The sequence below is a fragment of the Antrostomus carolinensis genome, unplaced genomic scaffold, assembly GCF_000700745.2.
Source record: "Antrostomus carolinensis isolate BGI_N321 unplaced genomic scaffold, ASM70074v2 scaffold8065, whole genome shotgun sequence".
Classification (NCBI taxonomy): Eukaryota; Metazoa; Chordata; class Aves; order Caprimulgiformes; family Caprimulgidae; genus Antrostomus; species Antrostomus carolinensis.
In genome coordinates this window covers 20022-34481 of record NW_010318374.1, presented here as the reverse complement: position 1 = coordinate 34481, position 14460 = coordinate 20022, and the positions used below count along the sequence as shown (strand labels likewise).

At 38.8% G+C, this 14460-nt stretch overlaps 2 protein-coding genes across 2 annotated transcripts in view; one reads left to right on the top strand and one right to left on the bottom strand.

The window, feature by feature from the left end:
• Positions 1-344: 344 nt before the first annotated feature.
• On the top strand, positions 345-4308 carry CYP51A1 (cytochrome P450 family 51 subfamily A member 1; the record flags this gene model as incomplete). The annotated part of the gene is made up of 6 exons (XM_010168869.1): positions 345-519; positions 715-834; positions 1288-1483; positions 2103-2198; positions 3133-3301; positions 3949-4308. Coding segments are annotated over 6 exons (935 nt in total), but the record flags the coding sequence as incomplete, so codon positions are not given.
• A 1105-nt stretch (positions 4309-5413) lies between these two features.
• The window catches only part of AKAP9 (A-kinase anchoring protein 9), a gene marked incomplete at its 5' end in the record, with an annotated part of 27298 nt that continues 18251 nt past the window's right edge, over positions 5414-14460 (bottom strand). Inside the window, 9 exons of the mRNA XM_029085170.1 lie at positions 5414-6009; positions 6672-6811; positions 8089-8209; positions 9002-9087; positions 10086-10318; positions 10696-10896; positions 11464-11649; positions 12516-12624; positions 13564-13769. Coding sequence (XP_028941003.1) covers positions 5966-6009; positions 6672-6811; positions 8089-8209; positions 9002-9087; positions 10086-10318; positions 10696-10896; positions 11464-11649; positions 12516-12624; positions 13564-13769 — 1326 coding nt within the window. The remainder of the gene's footprint in view (positions 6010-6671; positions 6812-8088; positions 8210-9001; positions 9088-10085; positions 10319-10695; positions 10897-11463; positions 11650-12515; positions 12625-13563; positions 13770-14460) is intronic.

Genomic DNA, 14460 nt, shown 5'->3' with positions numbered 1-14460 from the left:
TATATATTTATTATATTTTATTTATATTTATATTTGAGCTTGTGCTGCATGGCTTATTTTGGAAGCTCTCCTAGAAAAATTTATAGAAAGAAATACTTTATAAAAAAGTAGTTGAGATCAGCAGTCTAATTAAAAAGTTGTTTGAAGAGAGGTCTTATAGACACAGAAACTTAACATTAGATGCTTCATTGTCCTAGTATTAAAACTCTATTTAAAATTATTAATCTGTGTCTGGTTACTTTTTTTTTTTTCTCTTCTACAAAATAAAAATAAAGTATAACCTGTAAAACACATAATCTTGCTTGAAATGCGTCTTCAATAACATTTTTCACATCTTTCCTCAGACCTGTTTGAGGCCCTTTCAGAACTTATCATTTTGACAGCAAGTCATTGCTTACATGGGAAAGAAATAAGAAGTTTGCTGAATGAGAAGGTGGCTCAGCTGTATGCCGATTTGGATGGGGGTTTTACTCACGTTGCCTGGCTCCTGCCCGGTTGGCTACCTCTGCCGAGTTTCAGGTGCTGGAAATTACAGATGAAGCAACTTAAGCATTTTATCTAAATGTCTTTAGTGTTTGGTTGTTCCCCCCCGCCCCTCCTGGCTCCCCCTCCATTTCTGGTTTGTAAGCTATTCTAGACATCTCAATAAATCCTCATAAGCCTTTTATGTGTTACTTTGTATAAAGTTGCTAATAGAAGTGTTTTGAATCGCAGACGTCGAGATCGAGCACACAAAGAAATAAAGAATATTTTCTACAAGGTTATCCAGAAACGGAGAAAGTCTGAGGAAAAGGAGGATGACATGCTCCAGACTCTACTTGATGCTTCATACAAGTAAGCCAAGGGTTTGAAGACTTGTCATTTGTAGATGTTTTACTTTAGCTTTGAGCACTTCAGTTAAACACTATTTATCAAAATATAAGAAATATTCCCTCATGTTGTGAATTGATTTTGTTTCCAGCAGTCGCTCCTAGCTGTATTCTTAAAAACAGCCTAAAAACTTTACTTGCGAATGGTTATTCAGATTTCTGAGATTTTCAGCAGTGCTGGCGAGGTTGCTTCCTCTCTCTTTGCTGGCTGCTCACTAATTATTTTCTTTAAGGCTCCTAGAGAGTCTCTCTCCCCCTCTGTTCTCCCTTGTCCCTACCCCTAGGTCTTTTGCTGCTCCATTTAGGGTAGGCAACAGAAGAGATGGAGGAGAAAGAAGTACATTAGAATAACTTGTAAATCCTACTGTAACTGGAAACCTCATCAAATGAAGCTGTAACACAACACTTTTCAACCTAGGGATGGCCGTCCACTGACAGACGAGGAAATTGCTGGAATGCTTATTGGGTTGCTCCTCGCGGGACAGCACACATCCTCCACCACCAGTGCCTGGCTTGGCTTCTTCATTGCCAGAGACAAATCAATACAGGAACGGTGCTATGCTGAACAAAAAGCAGTTTGTGGGGATGACTTGCCACCATTAACTTACGACCAGGTTTGTATGTTTTTTCTGCTGAGTGGTGTTCTACTTTTAGATGTTTAATTTAAAACAAACAAACAAAAAAAACCCAACAACCCAAAACCCCGTAAAATATAGTAATATGCTTTGTGTTAGAATCATAAACTGGCATAATTGCTGTGTGGTGACACTGTTAGTCAATGTATCTCCTTTATCACCTCCTCTCCAAGTAAATTTTCAGCTTGTTACTGTTATTTTAATCAGTGTTGATTAAGGAAATTACACTTCCTACAATTTCTATCTAAGAAATTATAGTTCAGTAGTGGAGGAAGATCCTCACATTCCATGGAGGAAAGGGATGCACTATGACCTTGTTCTTTAATTAGGCATCAGAAAACACTCATGAGATGGATTAGTAAGAAACTAGTTGTGATTGATTGCACTTGACAGAGATTTTTTTTTTTTTCTTCTTAGTTGAATCTAATGGGGGGAAAAAAGAAATTATCAGGGTAGCTAATGAAGTACAAGTAAATATGAGCTGCTTATGCTTTCATTTTTTTATTTTTTCATTTTTTTTAATGGTATGAAATACCATTTTGTTTGTGTTGAATAAACTTGGCTGTATTTTGATATATCATTTTCTCTATATCTTTAGCTCAAGGATCTCAGTTTGCTGGATCGCTGTATAAAAGAAACTTTAAGGCTTAGACCTCCTATAATGACCATGATGAGAATGGCCAGAACTCCCCAGGTGAGTACACTTGTTGGAACTAACTTCACTTCAGCAGAACAGGGCTGGAAAAGGCCAGGTGGGGGCTGTCCTGGTAGGCAGAAGGAAAAGCATGAGTGAGCTGTGTTTGCTGGTAGGGATGAAAGCTGATGGCTGCCTGGGTTATATCAGTGGGAGTGTAGCTGGTGTTGGTGGAGGAAAGCAATTAATGCCTTGAACTTGGTGGTTCTTATGTTAATCTGGAATTTTTTGGGTTGAGTTTTGGACCCTTCTGGCCCCCAGCAATCAAAAAGTTGATGAAGTGAAGCAAGCAGAGGGCCACCAAGATGGTAGGAGGTTGCAGCACTTGTCCTGAGAAGAGAGGCTGAGGGACCAGTATTTCTTCAGCCTGGAGAAGGGAAGGCTCTGAAGGGACCTAGTAACAGCCACCTGCAGTCTTGTTCAGCAAAAGTGACCCTTTCTTGTAGCTATCAATCAGTCTCACTTCAGTTCTTAGTTTGGTGCTACCGTTTAGAGATATTTTTTTGTTTGCCAGGTATTTTTAATAGCTAACTTGGAAAAAACTTGGCTTGCACTTAATACAATACAAGCTAAGGAAAATGTGAAAGATTTGTACAAATAAGATAAAAAAAAACCCCAAAACTTTTTTTTTTATTTTCTTAAAGAATGGCCCTCCCATGACAAATGCTTTCAACAAATTTTAACTTAATTTTTAAAAAAATACTCTTTCTGTAGAATTGACAGCTTTGTTAAAGCAGCTGAAAGGTTCCTGCAACTACTTGAACGTTGTGCCTTGTACAAGTGAAGCAATAAAGTATTAGACTGCCTTACTTTTAAATGAGCTTAGCCAAAATCTCTTTTGAAATTCAAACCTCCTAATACAGCACTTCAGGTAACATTTTAAAAAGAAAAATGGAGAAATTTTGTGAAATTTGTCTTGTCTATTCTCTTGTAGACTGTTGCTGGATACAATATTCCTCCTGGCCATCAGGTCTGTGTGTCTCCCACTGTTAACCACAGACTCAGGGACTCCTGGAAAGATGCTCTGGACTTCAAGCCTGACCGGTATCTCCGCGATAACCCAGCCGCTGGAGAGAAATTTGCCTATGTTCCTTTTGGCGCTGGTGAGTAAGAAAACGCGACGCCTTCCTGAGTGATGGTGTACGGACATGGCTCACTGGTCAGCTCATACAGCACCTCCCCACGCTGTAGTGACTGAGGATGTGTTGGGTTTTTGTGTTTTTCTTTCTATTCCTGCCTTAAAGTTTTCTTACTGTGATAGAGCTGTTAAAAGAATGAAGTCAATAGTTTTACATTAGTCATAGCTGTATATTTATCACTCGGAGTAGCAATCAAAACCAATCTTTAGGTTACACATGTGATATTTGACTTGAGTCGTCTCAAGGCAAGGTGAAAACCTGGTAATACAAAGTCAGTTTAAGGCAGAGCATAGAGTCACAACTGCCAAAGCTATTTGCAAGTATCGCCACAATAGAGTTGGCTCTTTTCTCAGTGTTGCAAGTGCTTTGGTGATAAGTAAGTTAACGCTTTCTGGGGAGGACAGAACAACACGATCTCATCCAAATTACTCTGTTTTACGCAGTGACAGCTTATTAAAACAAGACTTTGATGGAGTTATGTAACAGGGTACGTACAGCGTCGGAGCCTCACCTCATTTAGGAAGGAAAGAAGCAATTTTTAAAGTTAGCTTGTTGCCAGAGGTGATTTAATACCAAAGTATTCTAACTGCTTTTCATGGCTTTCCTTCTAGGCCGTCATCGCTGCATTGGAGAAAACTTTGCTTATGTTCAGATTAAGACTATTTGGTCTACTTTGCTTCGTTTGTATGAATTTGATCTCATCAATGACTATTTTCCGACTATAAATTATACAACAATGATCCACACACCTAATAACCCCGTTATCAGATATAAGAGGAGGTCACTGTAAATTATGGAGCTAAAACCTTACTACTTGGTGTAAACTAACAGACTTGACTTGAATAAAATTGTGACAAAATGAGTGGCAAATGGAAACAGTTACACCTACTGTTAGGAAAGCAACAGTAATCTACACAGTGCGAAGTCTTTGCATATGTTCTGTGGGTTTGCCCGCACCATTTAATACTGCTGTGTCTAATTGCTTGTTTTATAAATTTCTCATAGCGTTTTTAAAGAAAAAGTGTCTTCTAAGGTGCATGTCAACTCTTTAAGGTGAAGAAATGTAATTTCTACATATTTTGAAAAACAATTGAAGATATTCCCCCAGATACCAAGGGGTAGGACTGCATACTTTACCTCTGTATCCAATTACAGTCAGTCAGGGAACAGGCACAGAGGGGGAATGTAGGTGATAGTGCCCTAACTTTGATATTTGTGATTCTGTTCCAAGTGAACTAGATATAGTCTTGGCTGATTATTTAAAAAAAAAAAAAAAAAGTTACTCTACAGCTGAGTAGCAGGCAGCAGACTACAAAATGTTCACAAAGTCTTTTCTGAGAATAAATTATTTAAATGTCTAACTTGAAGCAGCTGTAAAATGCTCAGGTTCAGAAAGCAACAAATAATTTTCTAAAAGTCTCTGGAAGTAGCGATCTCTGAAAGCAGTGATCTCTGAAAGCTTGATGTAAGTGGGAAAGTAAAAATACAATGACACAAGCAACATTAGTTTTGTAAATAACATGTTTGTGCATAAAATGGTCAGAAATTAAGTGAAATAGCTGAATGTTGTTCCCTTTTGTACTGACTCATGCAGGATTGTTAAATGGTGTTTGGTTCAAGAGTGGTGATGATAAATGATAATGAGCTCTGGCTCCCAGGAAGTTTGAATTAAATGTATAAACAAACCTCTTGTGGAAGTTTTCTGTGCTGAACTCTGTCAATTCTGAAAAGCTTTTCTACATAACTGTGTAATAAGCTTGCTTTCTTCTAAGTACAAAGTTGGACATGCAACAAGCTCCCCCCCCAATCAGTGCTCATTTCAGCAAGGACCTTGGCCCAGCTGTTCTAAGCTCAGGTGTAACTGTTACAAATCTTGTGTCAGTCACAGCAACTAAGGGAGTGCAGTTTCCCTTCCAGCCCTGTCAGATATAACCAGGGTCTTCAGAAACCAGGCTTACACCTGTCTTCTTGTTAGTGGCAGTGTTTTGGAACCTGTAAAAAGCAAAGCTGCAGCCACCACAAGCAGGAGTGCAGGTAGGAGCAAGCTTTTCAGTGTGAATAAGGGAGTGAACACAGTTAAAAGCATGAAGTCATCTTTATTTCAGTACTTTGACAAAATACCCATAAAATTCAAAACTTCTACCATTACAAAAATAGGTCTCTACAGGTGATATTCTGTCTGCACTGCCAGTAGCAAATATTATCAGTCATGTAACTTCAGTAGCCTTGCCAGAAAAAGTGCAAGTAAACTTTGCTGAATGTAGCTCAATTTTATTAATACACAAGTTTCATCTTTGCATCCTTTTGATAAATACACACTTCATAAGTTAATCACTTAAATTAGCATTCCACAAATATACATGTAATTTAATGGTGGAGTGGGGGGGGTTTTGTTGCTTTTTTTTTTTTTCTCTTTTTTTTTTCTTTTCCCCCTCCATGACCACGAAGTGCCTATATACACAAATGCCAGTCTGCGTGGGTGTGCCAGGATGGAACTGTATACAGTTGTCTAGCTGTGTCTGTATTGGTCCCACAATATACACACTATACAAAAGCACAGAAAGAGCACAGATTGACAGAGGCAACCCATGAACATCAACTGCCAGTGCTGGAGATGTTGAAAGGGTATTATCTTCTCACACCAGCGTGCAGCTGAGTGTATGAAGTCGAACCTGTAAGAGAGAGAAAGATTTTAATCAAGATTACTTGGAATAAGTAGATGAGGATTCACCAATGACATGGTATTTAGATGAATAAGCATGAAAGATTTTACATGGGAAATCTTTTAAGAACAAAACCTCCTCAAATGATGGATTTTATGCTGAAGTAAGACTTTAATATAGCACCTGCAAAAATCAAGTTTAGTAAATTATGTCCCATTGATCTGATAATTTTCTTGATGTATTCCTTTTACAGCACAAAAAATACCACCATCTATGGGACAAAAAGGCTACAACTTCTGTAATCGCAGTAATAAGAGAAGAAATTCCCTTTGTACTCCTCAAATCTTTTGGGTACATTTTTCTCCATCTAGCTTAAAATCTTAATAGTATGCCAACTGAATCCTTGTTGCACATTTATTAGAGATCTGGGAAAGTTAAATAAACTCAAAGTCTGTAATTAAAGCACACTTGTATGTCTACCTTAAAAAATTTTACTATTTCTTTTTAATGAGCTTTTTGCTACAGCTCAGAATAGCCTTTTGTTTAAGGCTGAAAATGCCTAAAATCAAAGATGTTTGTTATGTATCTCGGAGAACCAGCACATGCTTTCTAACTTGGAACTGTGCCCTGTGCTACCCAGGAGTCACGGGGAGGACTGCCCAAGCCCTCACCTGACTGCACGCTGCCGAGTCGCCTTTGCAGTGCCTCCAGCCGATTGATGTAGTCTGTTAAAGCTCTTTCAGGATCATAATTCTGCAGTTGAGAACAGGCGAAGGAGACTGGGTTGAAATCAGCATGCATACTGTGGAACCTAGGGGCAGAAGAACACGGATGTTTTTAAAAAGCAACATTTCAAATAAAATAAATATATCAGCAGAAACAGCAAAATACTGTAAGCAGGGATACCTTACTGACTGCATGTTCCTTAACTTACCCTTGTGGTAGCCAGCACATCATACCCATTTAACCTCCCTGCCATCATACTGCCTCCCCCAGAGAAACCACTTTTCCCAGTTGCCTTTTCTTTCTAGAGCACCTGATTTGTTGCTGCATTTCTTTGGGACAAAGACTGACCAGCAAATTCCTACTGAGACTGCAGCAGAAGCTGTTGTAGATTGCTGTTTGCTTTTCTATTAAGAAACTTGTGTGAACAAGGGCACAGCTATCTCTACAGGATTCTTTCTTCATTACTTTCTGTAAGTAGAAGTCAAAAGCGGCTAAAACAGATTAAGCATTTTTTCCATGTAAACTGTTACGGTTGCCACAAACTAAGATTACAAATGTTGGGGTGGTTTATATAAAAATAAAGATCCAAAATGGCAAGAATCTGATAATCACAGAATCACAGAATGTCAGGGATTGGAAGGGACCTCGAAAGATCATCTAGTCCAATCCCCCAGTAAAGTAAAATTCAGTAAAGCTCAGAGCCTACAACTCCATATAAAGTAATTAAAGGCTGATGGCACTCCTAAAAACCTTGTCTTTGGTGAAAAATACCTGGTTTCATTGGCATCTGATTCACTGATACCTCTGGCATCACAGGTTCATACAGCCAACCAGAAGGGTTTAATCAAGAACAAGCAGCAGAGCTACCAAGCAGCTTCCACCCACGCTCTGGCCAGGAGGCGGTGGTAATTCCTCCCCAGCCCACAGTAACCAGATGGCCGTCCCCTGCCACAGTGAGCTGCTCTGCTTTTCCCTGGCCCTGCTTTTCCCTTCCTTCGGCCGAGTGCACCTGAGAAAGCCCCGCTCTGCACCCACTGCTGGCAACCAGAAAGGTGGACAGGTTTGCTTGGTTGTAAAGCCTAGACTCTACTGAGATAGGGAAATGTAGCTCTATCCAGTCACCTACCACCAGTTCCAAGGACATGACATAAACCAGACGGCAGAAGTCTGCAAGCTTTGGCCTTGATCAGGCAACGAGTAAATGCCCACTGAAGCCCTGGGATGTCATTTGTTATGTATCTTTACAAAAAAGGCAAAAATCTTAACGGCATCAAAGATTACAAACCTTAGCAATAAGCACTGATGCATTCATTTAGTTAAACAGCGTTCTGACAGAGAATAAAAATCGAAAATAAAACATACTTATGTTGAAAGTTTGCAGGAGATCTAGGAGACTCCATGTCTGCCCTGGATCTATAAGAATGCCTTTGTTCTCCATAAAGATCCACGCCACCAGAGAATGAATCGGGACGTAATTCATTACCTAGAAATATAAAAAGCAACGTCTTGAAAACTAAAAAAAAAAGTAACACCTTTTGCACTGTACTAAGAATCTCAAATGCGAGTTTTCTGTTTGCATAACACAAAAATGGTTTAACAAATGTAGACCACTTTCAGGCAGTCTGAGAGAGAACCAGAGGTGAAATCCTGGCCTCACTGATGTTAATGAGAAAACTCTCAGACTGAGCAGGACAGGGTTTTAGTGCAGACCAAGACAGCCAGGAATTAATAAAGAAGCTTCTGATTCTCCTTGGGCTCCTACCAAAAAGCAAACAGAAAAACAGATTTCCCAAACTTCAAGCTATAACAAAAGAATCACAGACTTTTGTCATGAGGAAAAGGCCAGGGAGGCTGGTCAACAGGCTCTGTCGCCACTGTGGGTTCCTGTAGCTGCTACAATTCCTCTGTCTGTCCCTGTATTCAGCATCCCCTCTCAGAGCTGGGGGCCCAGATCTCTTTCAAGAAACTCAATAAGGCAGCTAAAATTGTTTTTACAAACACACTCCATGGGGAAAGTTGCCCAATTTTTTTAAATCTCACACACAATGGAACAAAACAATACTGAAGAGAAAGCAAATAGATTAGTGTCTGTGCTGAGCATGGAAAATATCAGAAACCTGAGAAACAGGTTAATCCAAGCTACTATAGCAAAAGGAAGGGGGAACAGCACCTCATTCATTCCACATGAGGAAAATGCAAATTAAAAACCGTGTCCATTAAGCAGTGATTTGATTACTAATACCTTTTTTTCAGTCACTACCAGACTATGATTTACCTGTGTTCTGGCTAAAGACGTCCCTATTGATACTTAGAATACCAGAACCCGTAACTCTGTGCCATCGACGAACCATGAACTTCATTCTGCATTTCAAATAAATAAATAAATAAATAAATAAAAGTTCAGGACAAATGAAATAGTCTGCTAAAAATAATCTGCTTCTTGTATTCTAAAAGGCATAAGAATTTCTTGAACATAAAAAAATAAATAAATGGATGGGTATCTCAAACCTGAAGATCAAGTAGAAAACATTCTTATGCACATGAATAAGAAAAACACCTTTTGTCTAAATCTGCTTTCAGCGTCACCTCTGCAATTCCAGTGATTCCATAGGTGCTGCATAAGTCCAAGTGGAGAGCAAATGGCTCAAGTATCTAAGCAACAGGGCATCAGCATTTTTAAATCATACTAAATAGACTTTTTGCCCTGTTGCATCCCCAAAATTTTAACTGCAGAGTAAAAGCCTCACTTAAAACAGGTGCATCAGTAGTTCCTTGAACTCATACTACATGCAAGGCTCAGATCAATAGCAAACAGAAGTGCTTTGGCATTCAAACCTTTGTGAAGGTTTGCTGGCAACATGGCAGTACTATGCAGTAATAACTTTAACTTGTTCTTCCTCATCTATTCCTATTCATCCTCAGTCTGAGACCTAAAGTCTTCTGAATTCAAAGGACTACCCAGATGGATAAAATTAGTTCATAAATCTGTCATATACTTCCATGTAAGAATTTAACTGCTAAAGGAAATTAAGTTGCAGAAAACACCTTTGTAAATAAGTGCATACCCTAGAATTGCTACTATTTTTTTTCTAATATTATGACTTTATCCAATACACTCCACCTTTGATTATCAAATACAAAGCCATTTTCAACTACAATCAGACTGCTTATTCCTGTTACAGATTTTATCCATGCTTTGTTCAACTTGTCACCCTACACAGTACCTACTATATTTATGACTACCAAAAATGTTTAAATTAAACAGGATGGAACATGAGATGATTCCACTAGAGAGCTAGAAAAGTATGTATTAAACTGCATAGTCATATCTGTTGGAAATATAACTTCCTTCAGTTTACCTTGAAATTGCGATGGACACTCTGACTACAGAGCGAAATCTTGTAAAACCCTTTGAATGATGTGTGATGATCTCAAGGTCTGTGTAGGAAGGTTGTCCACCCATTCGTGCAATGAGGGCCAGTGTCGCTTCCTCACACTCCTGGAATCCGCCTAGTAAGAGCAGCAAGTATTTTTTCTGATATATAAGAGCCTTCCGAAAGCTCTCTGCTCGTAGGTATTTGCCATAAATTCTCTACAACAAGGAAAAAAAAAAAGGCCCCATAAGCTCCAAGAACTATTACAATTCTAAGACTTTTGACATCGTTACTCCTACAGAATTTCTGTGATTATTCATTTCCTGCTATCATGGAGAAGACTGCACTACTGCTCACACTTGTTGAATGTAGCTTCATAATTTAAGGATCACCTGAGCAGCAAGAAATAAAGCACACTCAAAAGGACAACATAGGTGCTTACATGTAATTAATTCTTTGTGAGAAAAATGAAAATGAAAATTTTAAAACTGAATTAATAACTGTTTCCTTAGAATAAGCAGAGTGAACACAATGAAAATAGGCCCAAATCAAAATGACAGCTGTAGTCAGTGTGCAAGCAACAAAGTCTTCCTACCCTTAAAACAGCATTTTCAGAATCTGATCCCAGTTCTCTGAGGAAAGTTTCACTCCTGAGCTCTGCTCTCAGCCTGGAGAGTTCTGCATCAGCTTGCTTCAAAGATTTCTGCAGTGACAGCTTTTCTCTGTTCCAAATTTCCTTCTCAGAGCCAACAAGAGTATCGATATTAACTGCAACACCCAATGAGTGTCTAGAAGACTGAAAATGAAAGAAAGTTAATTTGAACCATACAGTTTGCAAAAGCTTGAGCTGTGCCATTCTAGTCTTTGGTTTGGTAGAGAGCTCATGAAATTACTTGGAGAAAAACTACCCACTGATTGGATTTGAGACTGACCTGGCATCCTAACACCTCATGTAGTGAGTTCAGGAGCCTGATCAATGTGCTAGAAAAATATAGCTTCTCCAAAAAAAATCCCTCTCATTGGATCATACTAGCTTCATGATCTTGAAGCTATCTGGATCTATTTGCTACTCATCACAGTGAGCAGATACAGATCAAAAAGAGAGCACATGGAATTCAAAAGAAAAGAGCAGTTAACAAAAGAAAGTTGAGTAAAATCACGAAGTTTACAGTAAACTGAGTGAGTCAAGATACCTTGACCACAGGACAAGAATAACTCACACCCATTTACTCTGCAGAAGGGAAGCCAGCTTGATCACTCCCCCCTTGGGTGACTAGGACAAAGAGCGTTAGGGTTATTGCACAGTGCAATGCTTTTTGCCTATATATACACATCATTATTTTCAGTGCCACTGAAGACATACGTGGTCTCCAGAAGGTCGTCTGTGCTGGTATCTTCTCAGTTCTTCCTCCAGTTTCATAACAGCATTCCTCAAATTATTCTTTTCTTCACTCAGTCTGCTGACAAAGCCCGTCAGCTCAGCATTTTGTCTCAGCAGCCTCTCAGTCAATGAGCTAGATGGAGTCCCCGGTGGTAGCACCAGCTTCAGCTAGAAGAAAGAAAACCAAACACAACTTGCATTAGATCCAAGTTGCCAACTTGAAAATAACTGGCTTACAGTGAAAAACTTTAGTAGATAGTGACAGTAACTTTGTAATAACTTATATAAAGAAAACTTAAGTGTACATGTAAACTACAGATTAATGTGACTTTCTCTTCTATGCTTATCCTGTATATCACAGCAGAATAATGTCATGCAAGCTCAGTTGTACCAGCTATGACAACGTGCTAAGCTTTTCTTCTGTGTTTAAATTTATCTAACTTAGAGGAAAAGAAAAGCCCCAGAGCTTTTTTTCAATTCATGTTGAAAACACTTGCTTAAAATTCAGGCAAGGACTTAGCAAAGCTCAGTTAAAACCAAATATTGCTGAAGTCTTTGTAACAGATTACCTCATTTCATTTTTTACACAGGTGCACACTACTCCATCTTCTACTACCCTTCCTTTGGTAAATACAGGGCAGTTTAAGTAAATGTGTTGTATCAACACAACATAGTAAATATTAAGTGTTGATTTTAATATCAGGAAGTAGTGAGCATAGTTTCCTCAGTTACAAAAACCGTGATGAAAGGAAAATATATTTTCTTCAAGAAAAAGCCATGAAATAAAAAAATTAATAATTAAACTGAAAAAGTTTTAATTTGAAAGTTGAAAATTCACTTTTAAGGTAATTAAAATTGAAAAAATAAAAGGAAGGGGGTTTTTACACTTCACTAATTCCAAATCAGCACACTCACTGACTTTCCTCTATAAAGTACAGATCTGTTTAAGTACAGACCTAACAGCTCCTTGCTGGTTTCTGCTCATAGCTCATCATCCAAACTCTCCCACCAAAGTTACAACATTGCACTCTCACCTCTTCCAGACAGGACAATCCGGGCAGTTTTTGCAGCTCTGAAATAACTTCTTCAATAGCATTTTGTATTGCAATGAACTCTTGATCATCTGCTGTTTCAAACTGTAATCTGAAACACAAGTGACAGTTTCAAGAGCAGGTATAGTCTGACACCACGAGACAGACTGGACGGAACTGAAGTCCCAGTCCACACGCACTGGGACTTGTGCAAACCATGTCAGCACCGTTACTGGAGACATGGCAACATTTTAAAGACTGCTCAGTGACTCTAAATTGGCTCAATTTTATACAGAATTTGCATAGAACAGTTGCCACTAATTTTGAGAAAAGGATGTTCTACATGAAGCACATTTAGAAATGTGGTTCTGCCTCCCACAAAGTTGTTAAATCTGTGTGAGTAAAACTTTAGCATGTTTTTAAGATATAATGCACTCCATTCTGCCCAAATGTTTCAGAATAAATATTTAATATTAAATCACCATCACAGCAAAATAAAAGCAGATTCAAACCTCCCATGAACCTGGTACCATGCTACTTTTTTTTTTTTTCTTTTCTTAAGGAGATAGTAACCTGAGAAAATAAAAATCACTTGACTATAAAATATTAATTTCTTCCAGAGAGGGAGCAAGGAAGGTGATCCATAGCAATAATCCCTATATTAATCCTCTTACATAGTGAATTATTTAATCACTAAATTGCTTAAAAATGATCTTCCACCTACACACATACACACAAAAATGATCTTCCACCTTCCACCTACATACCCAAATAAACTTTAGCACTTCACAGAGGAAAAAAAGGACAATTTTGCTGTAACTTATAAAGGACCATATTAATGAACACATAAGATTTAGAGCAGCACTTGATACTCTGTGATCCTGTCATACATCAGCATATCTCAGGTAATGGCATATGCAATAAAACTAGAACAATCCCAGAAACTAGAACAATCCCCAGTTAGGCCTGCAGTCTGATTTATGATTAAAATCCAATATATTAGCTTGCTGGTTGCTATTAATAAAACCAAGCAGCTGAAGACTGCCCTAACCTGCTAGCAGCCTTCCGAGCCAACTGCTTCAGCTTTGGAGATGTGTTTTGCAGCTTTTGTTTCACATGTTCCAGAATTTCAGTAGCAGCAGAAAGATCTCCTCCTCCTGTCAGCGTGGGGAAAGTTGATTCATTCGTCTCAGCTCCTTCCATTTTTTGCTGGAGAACCCAATTTCTTGTTCTGTCATTGGGTGTATCCCAGGTAGTCTGTACATAAACATGTATTTTTTTATATATATATATACCCACACACACATATATATAAAAAATAATATCTATATTATATATAATGCATGTGGTACAGTGCTTTAAAATGGAAACATTTGATTCTGAAGCACTCAGAAATTGAACAATCAATTCTGACACAGAAAGGAGTTTCGTATGACTGCACTACTGTTGTAGTGCTCCACTGAACTATTTGTGAATGGTATAGTGTGATGTCTCTCTTGACTAAGACCTCCTAGCAATCATACAGCTACAGTATGAATCCGTACAACAAACCCAGCTGTCAGGAAGCCACTCAGCCTTTCTGTTTCTCCTGCCAGCAGCTCCTCTACCAGTTATGAATGGAATTTGGGCAACTGCATCCAAGTGTTTCAGTGACCAATTCATAGAGGAAAAGTACTGGAAAAGCCCACCAGGGTCATGGAAGTCAGTCCCCTGTCACAGGCAAACATACCACTGATGCTGCCACAAATGAAGCAATCCACTAAACACGTGCTCCTCACCCCCACTATCACCCCCATAACAGCATCCACGGAAGAACCTCTAGCCCTCCCAAGGAAACCTAAGCCCATGGCTGTGCCTTTGGACATTTGACCACAGTGTGGTACCAACAAGAAAAAAAACAGAGTGTTGCAAATGTGTATTGGGTTCACATGGCAAGGTTTTAGTAGCA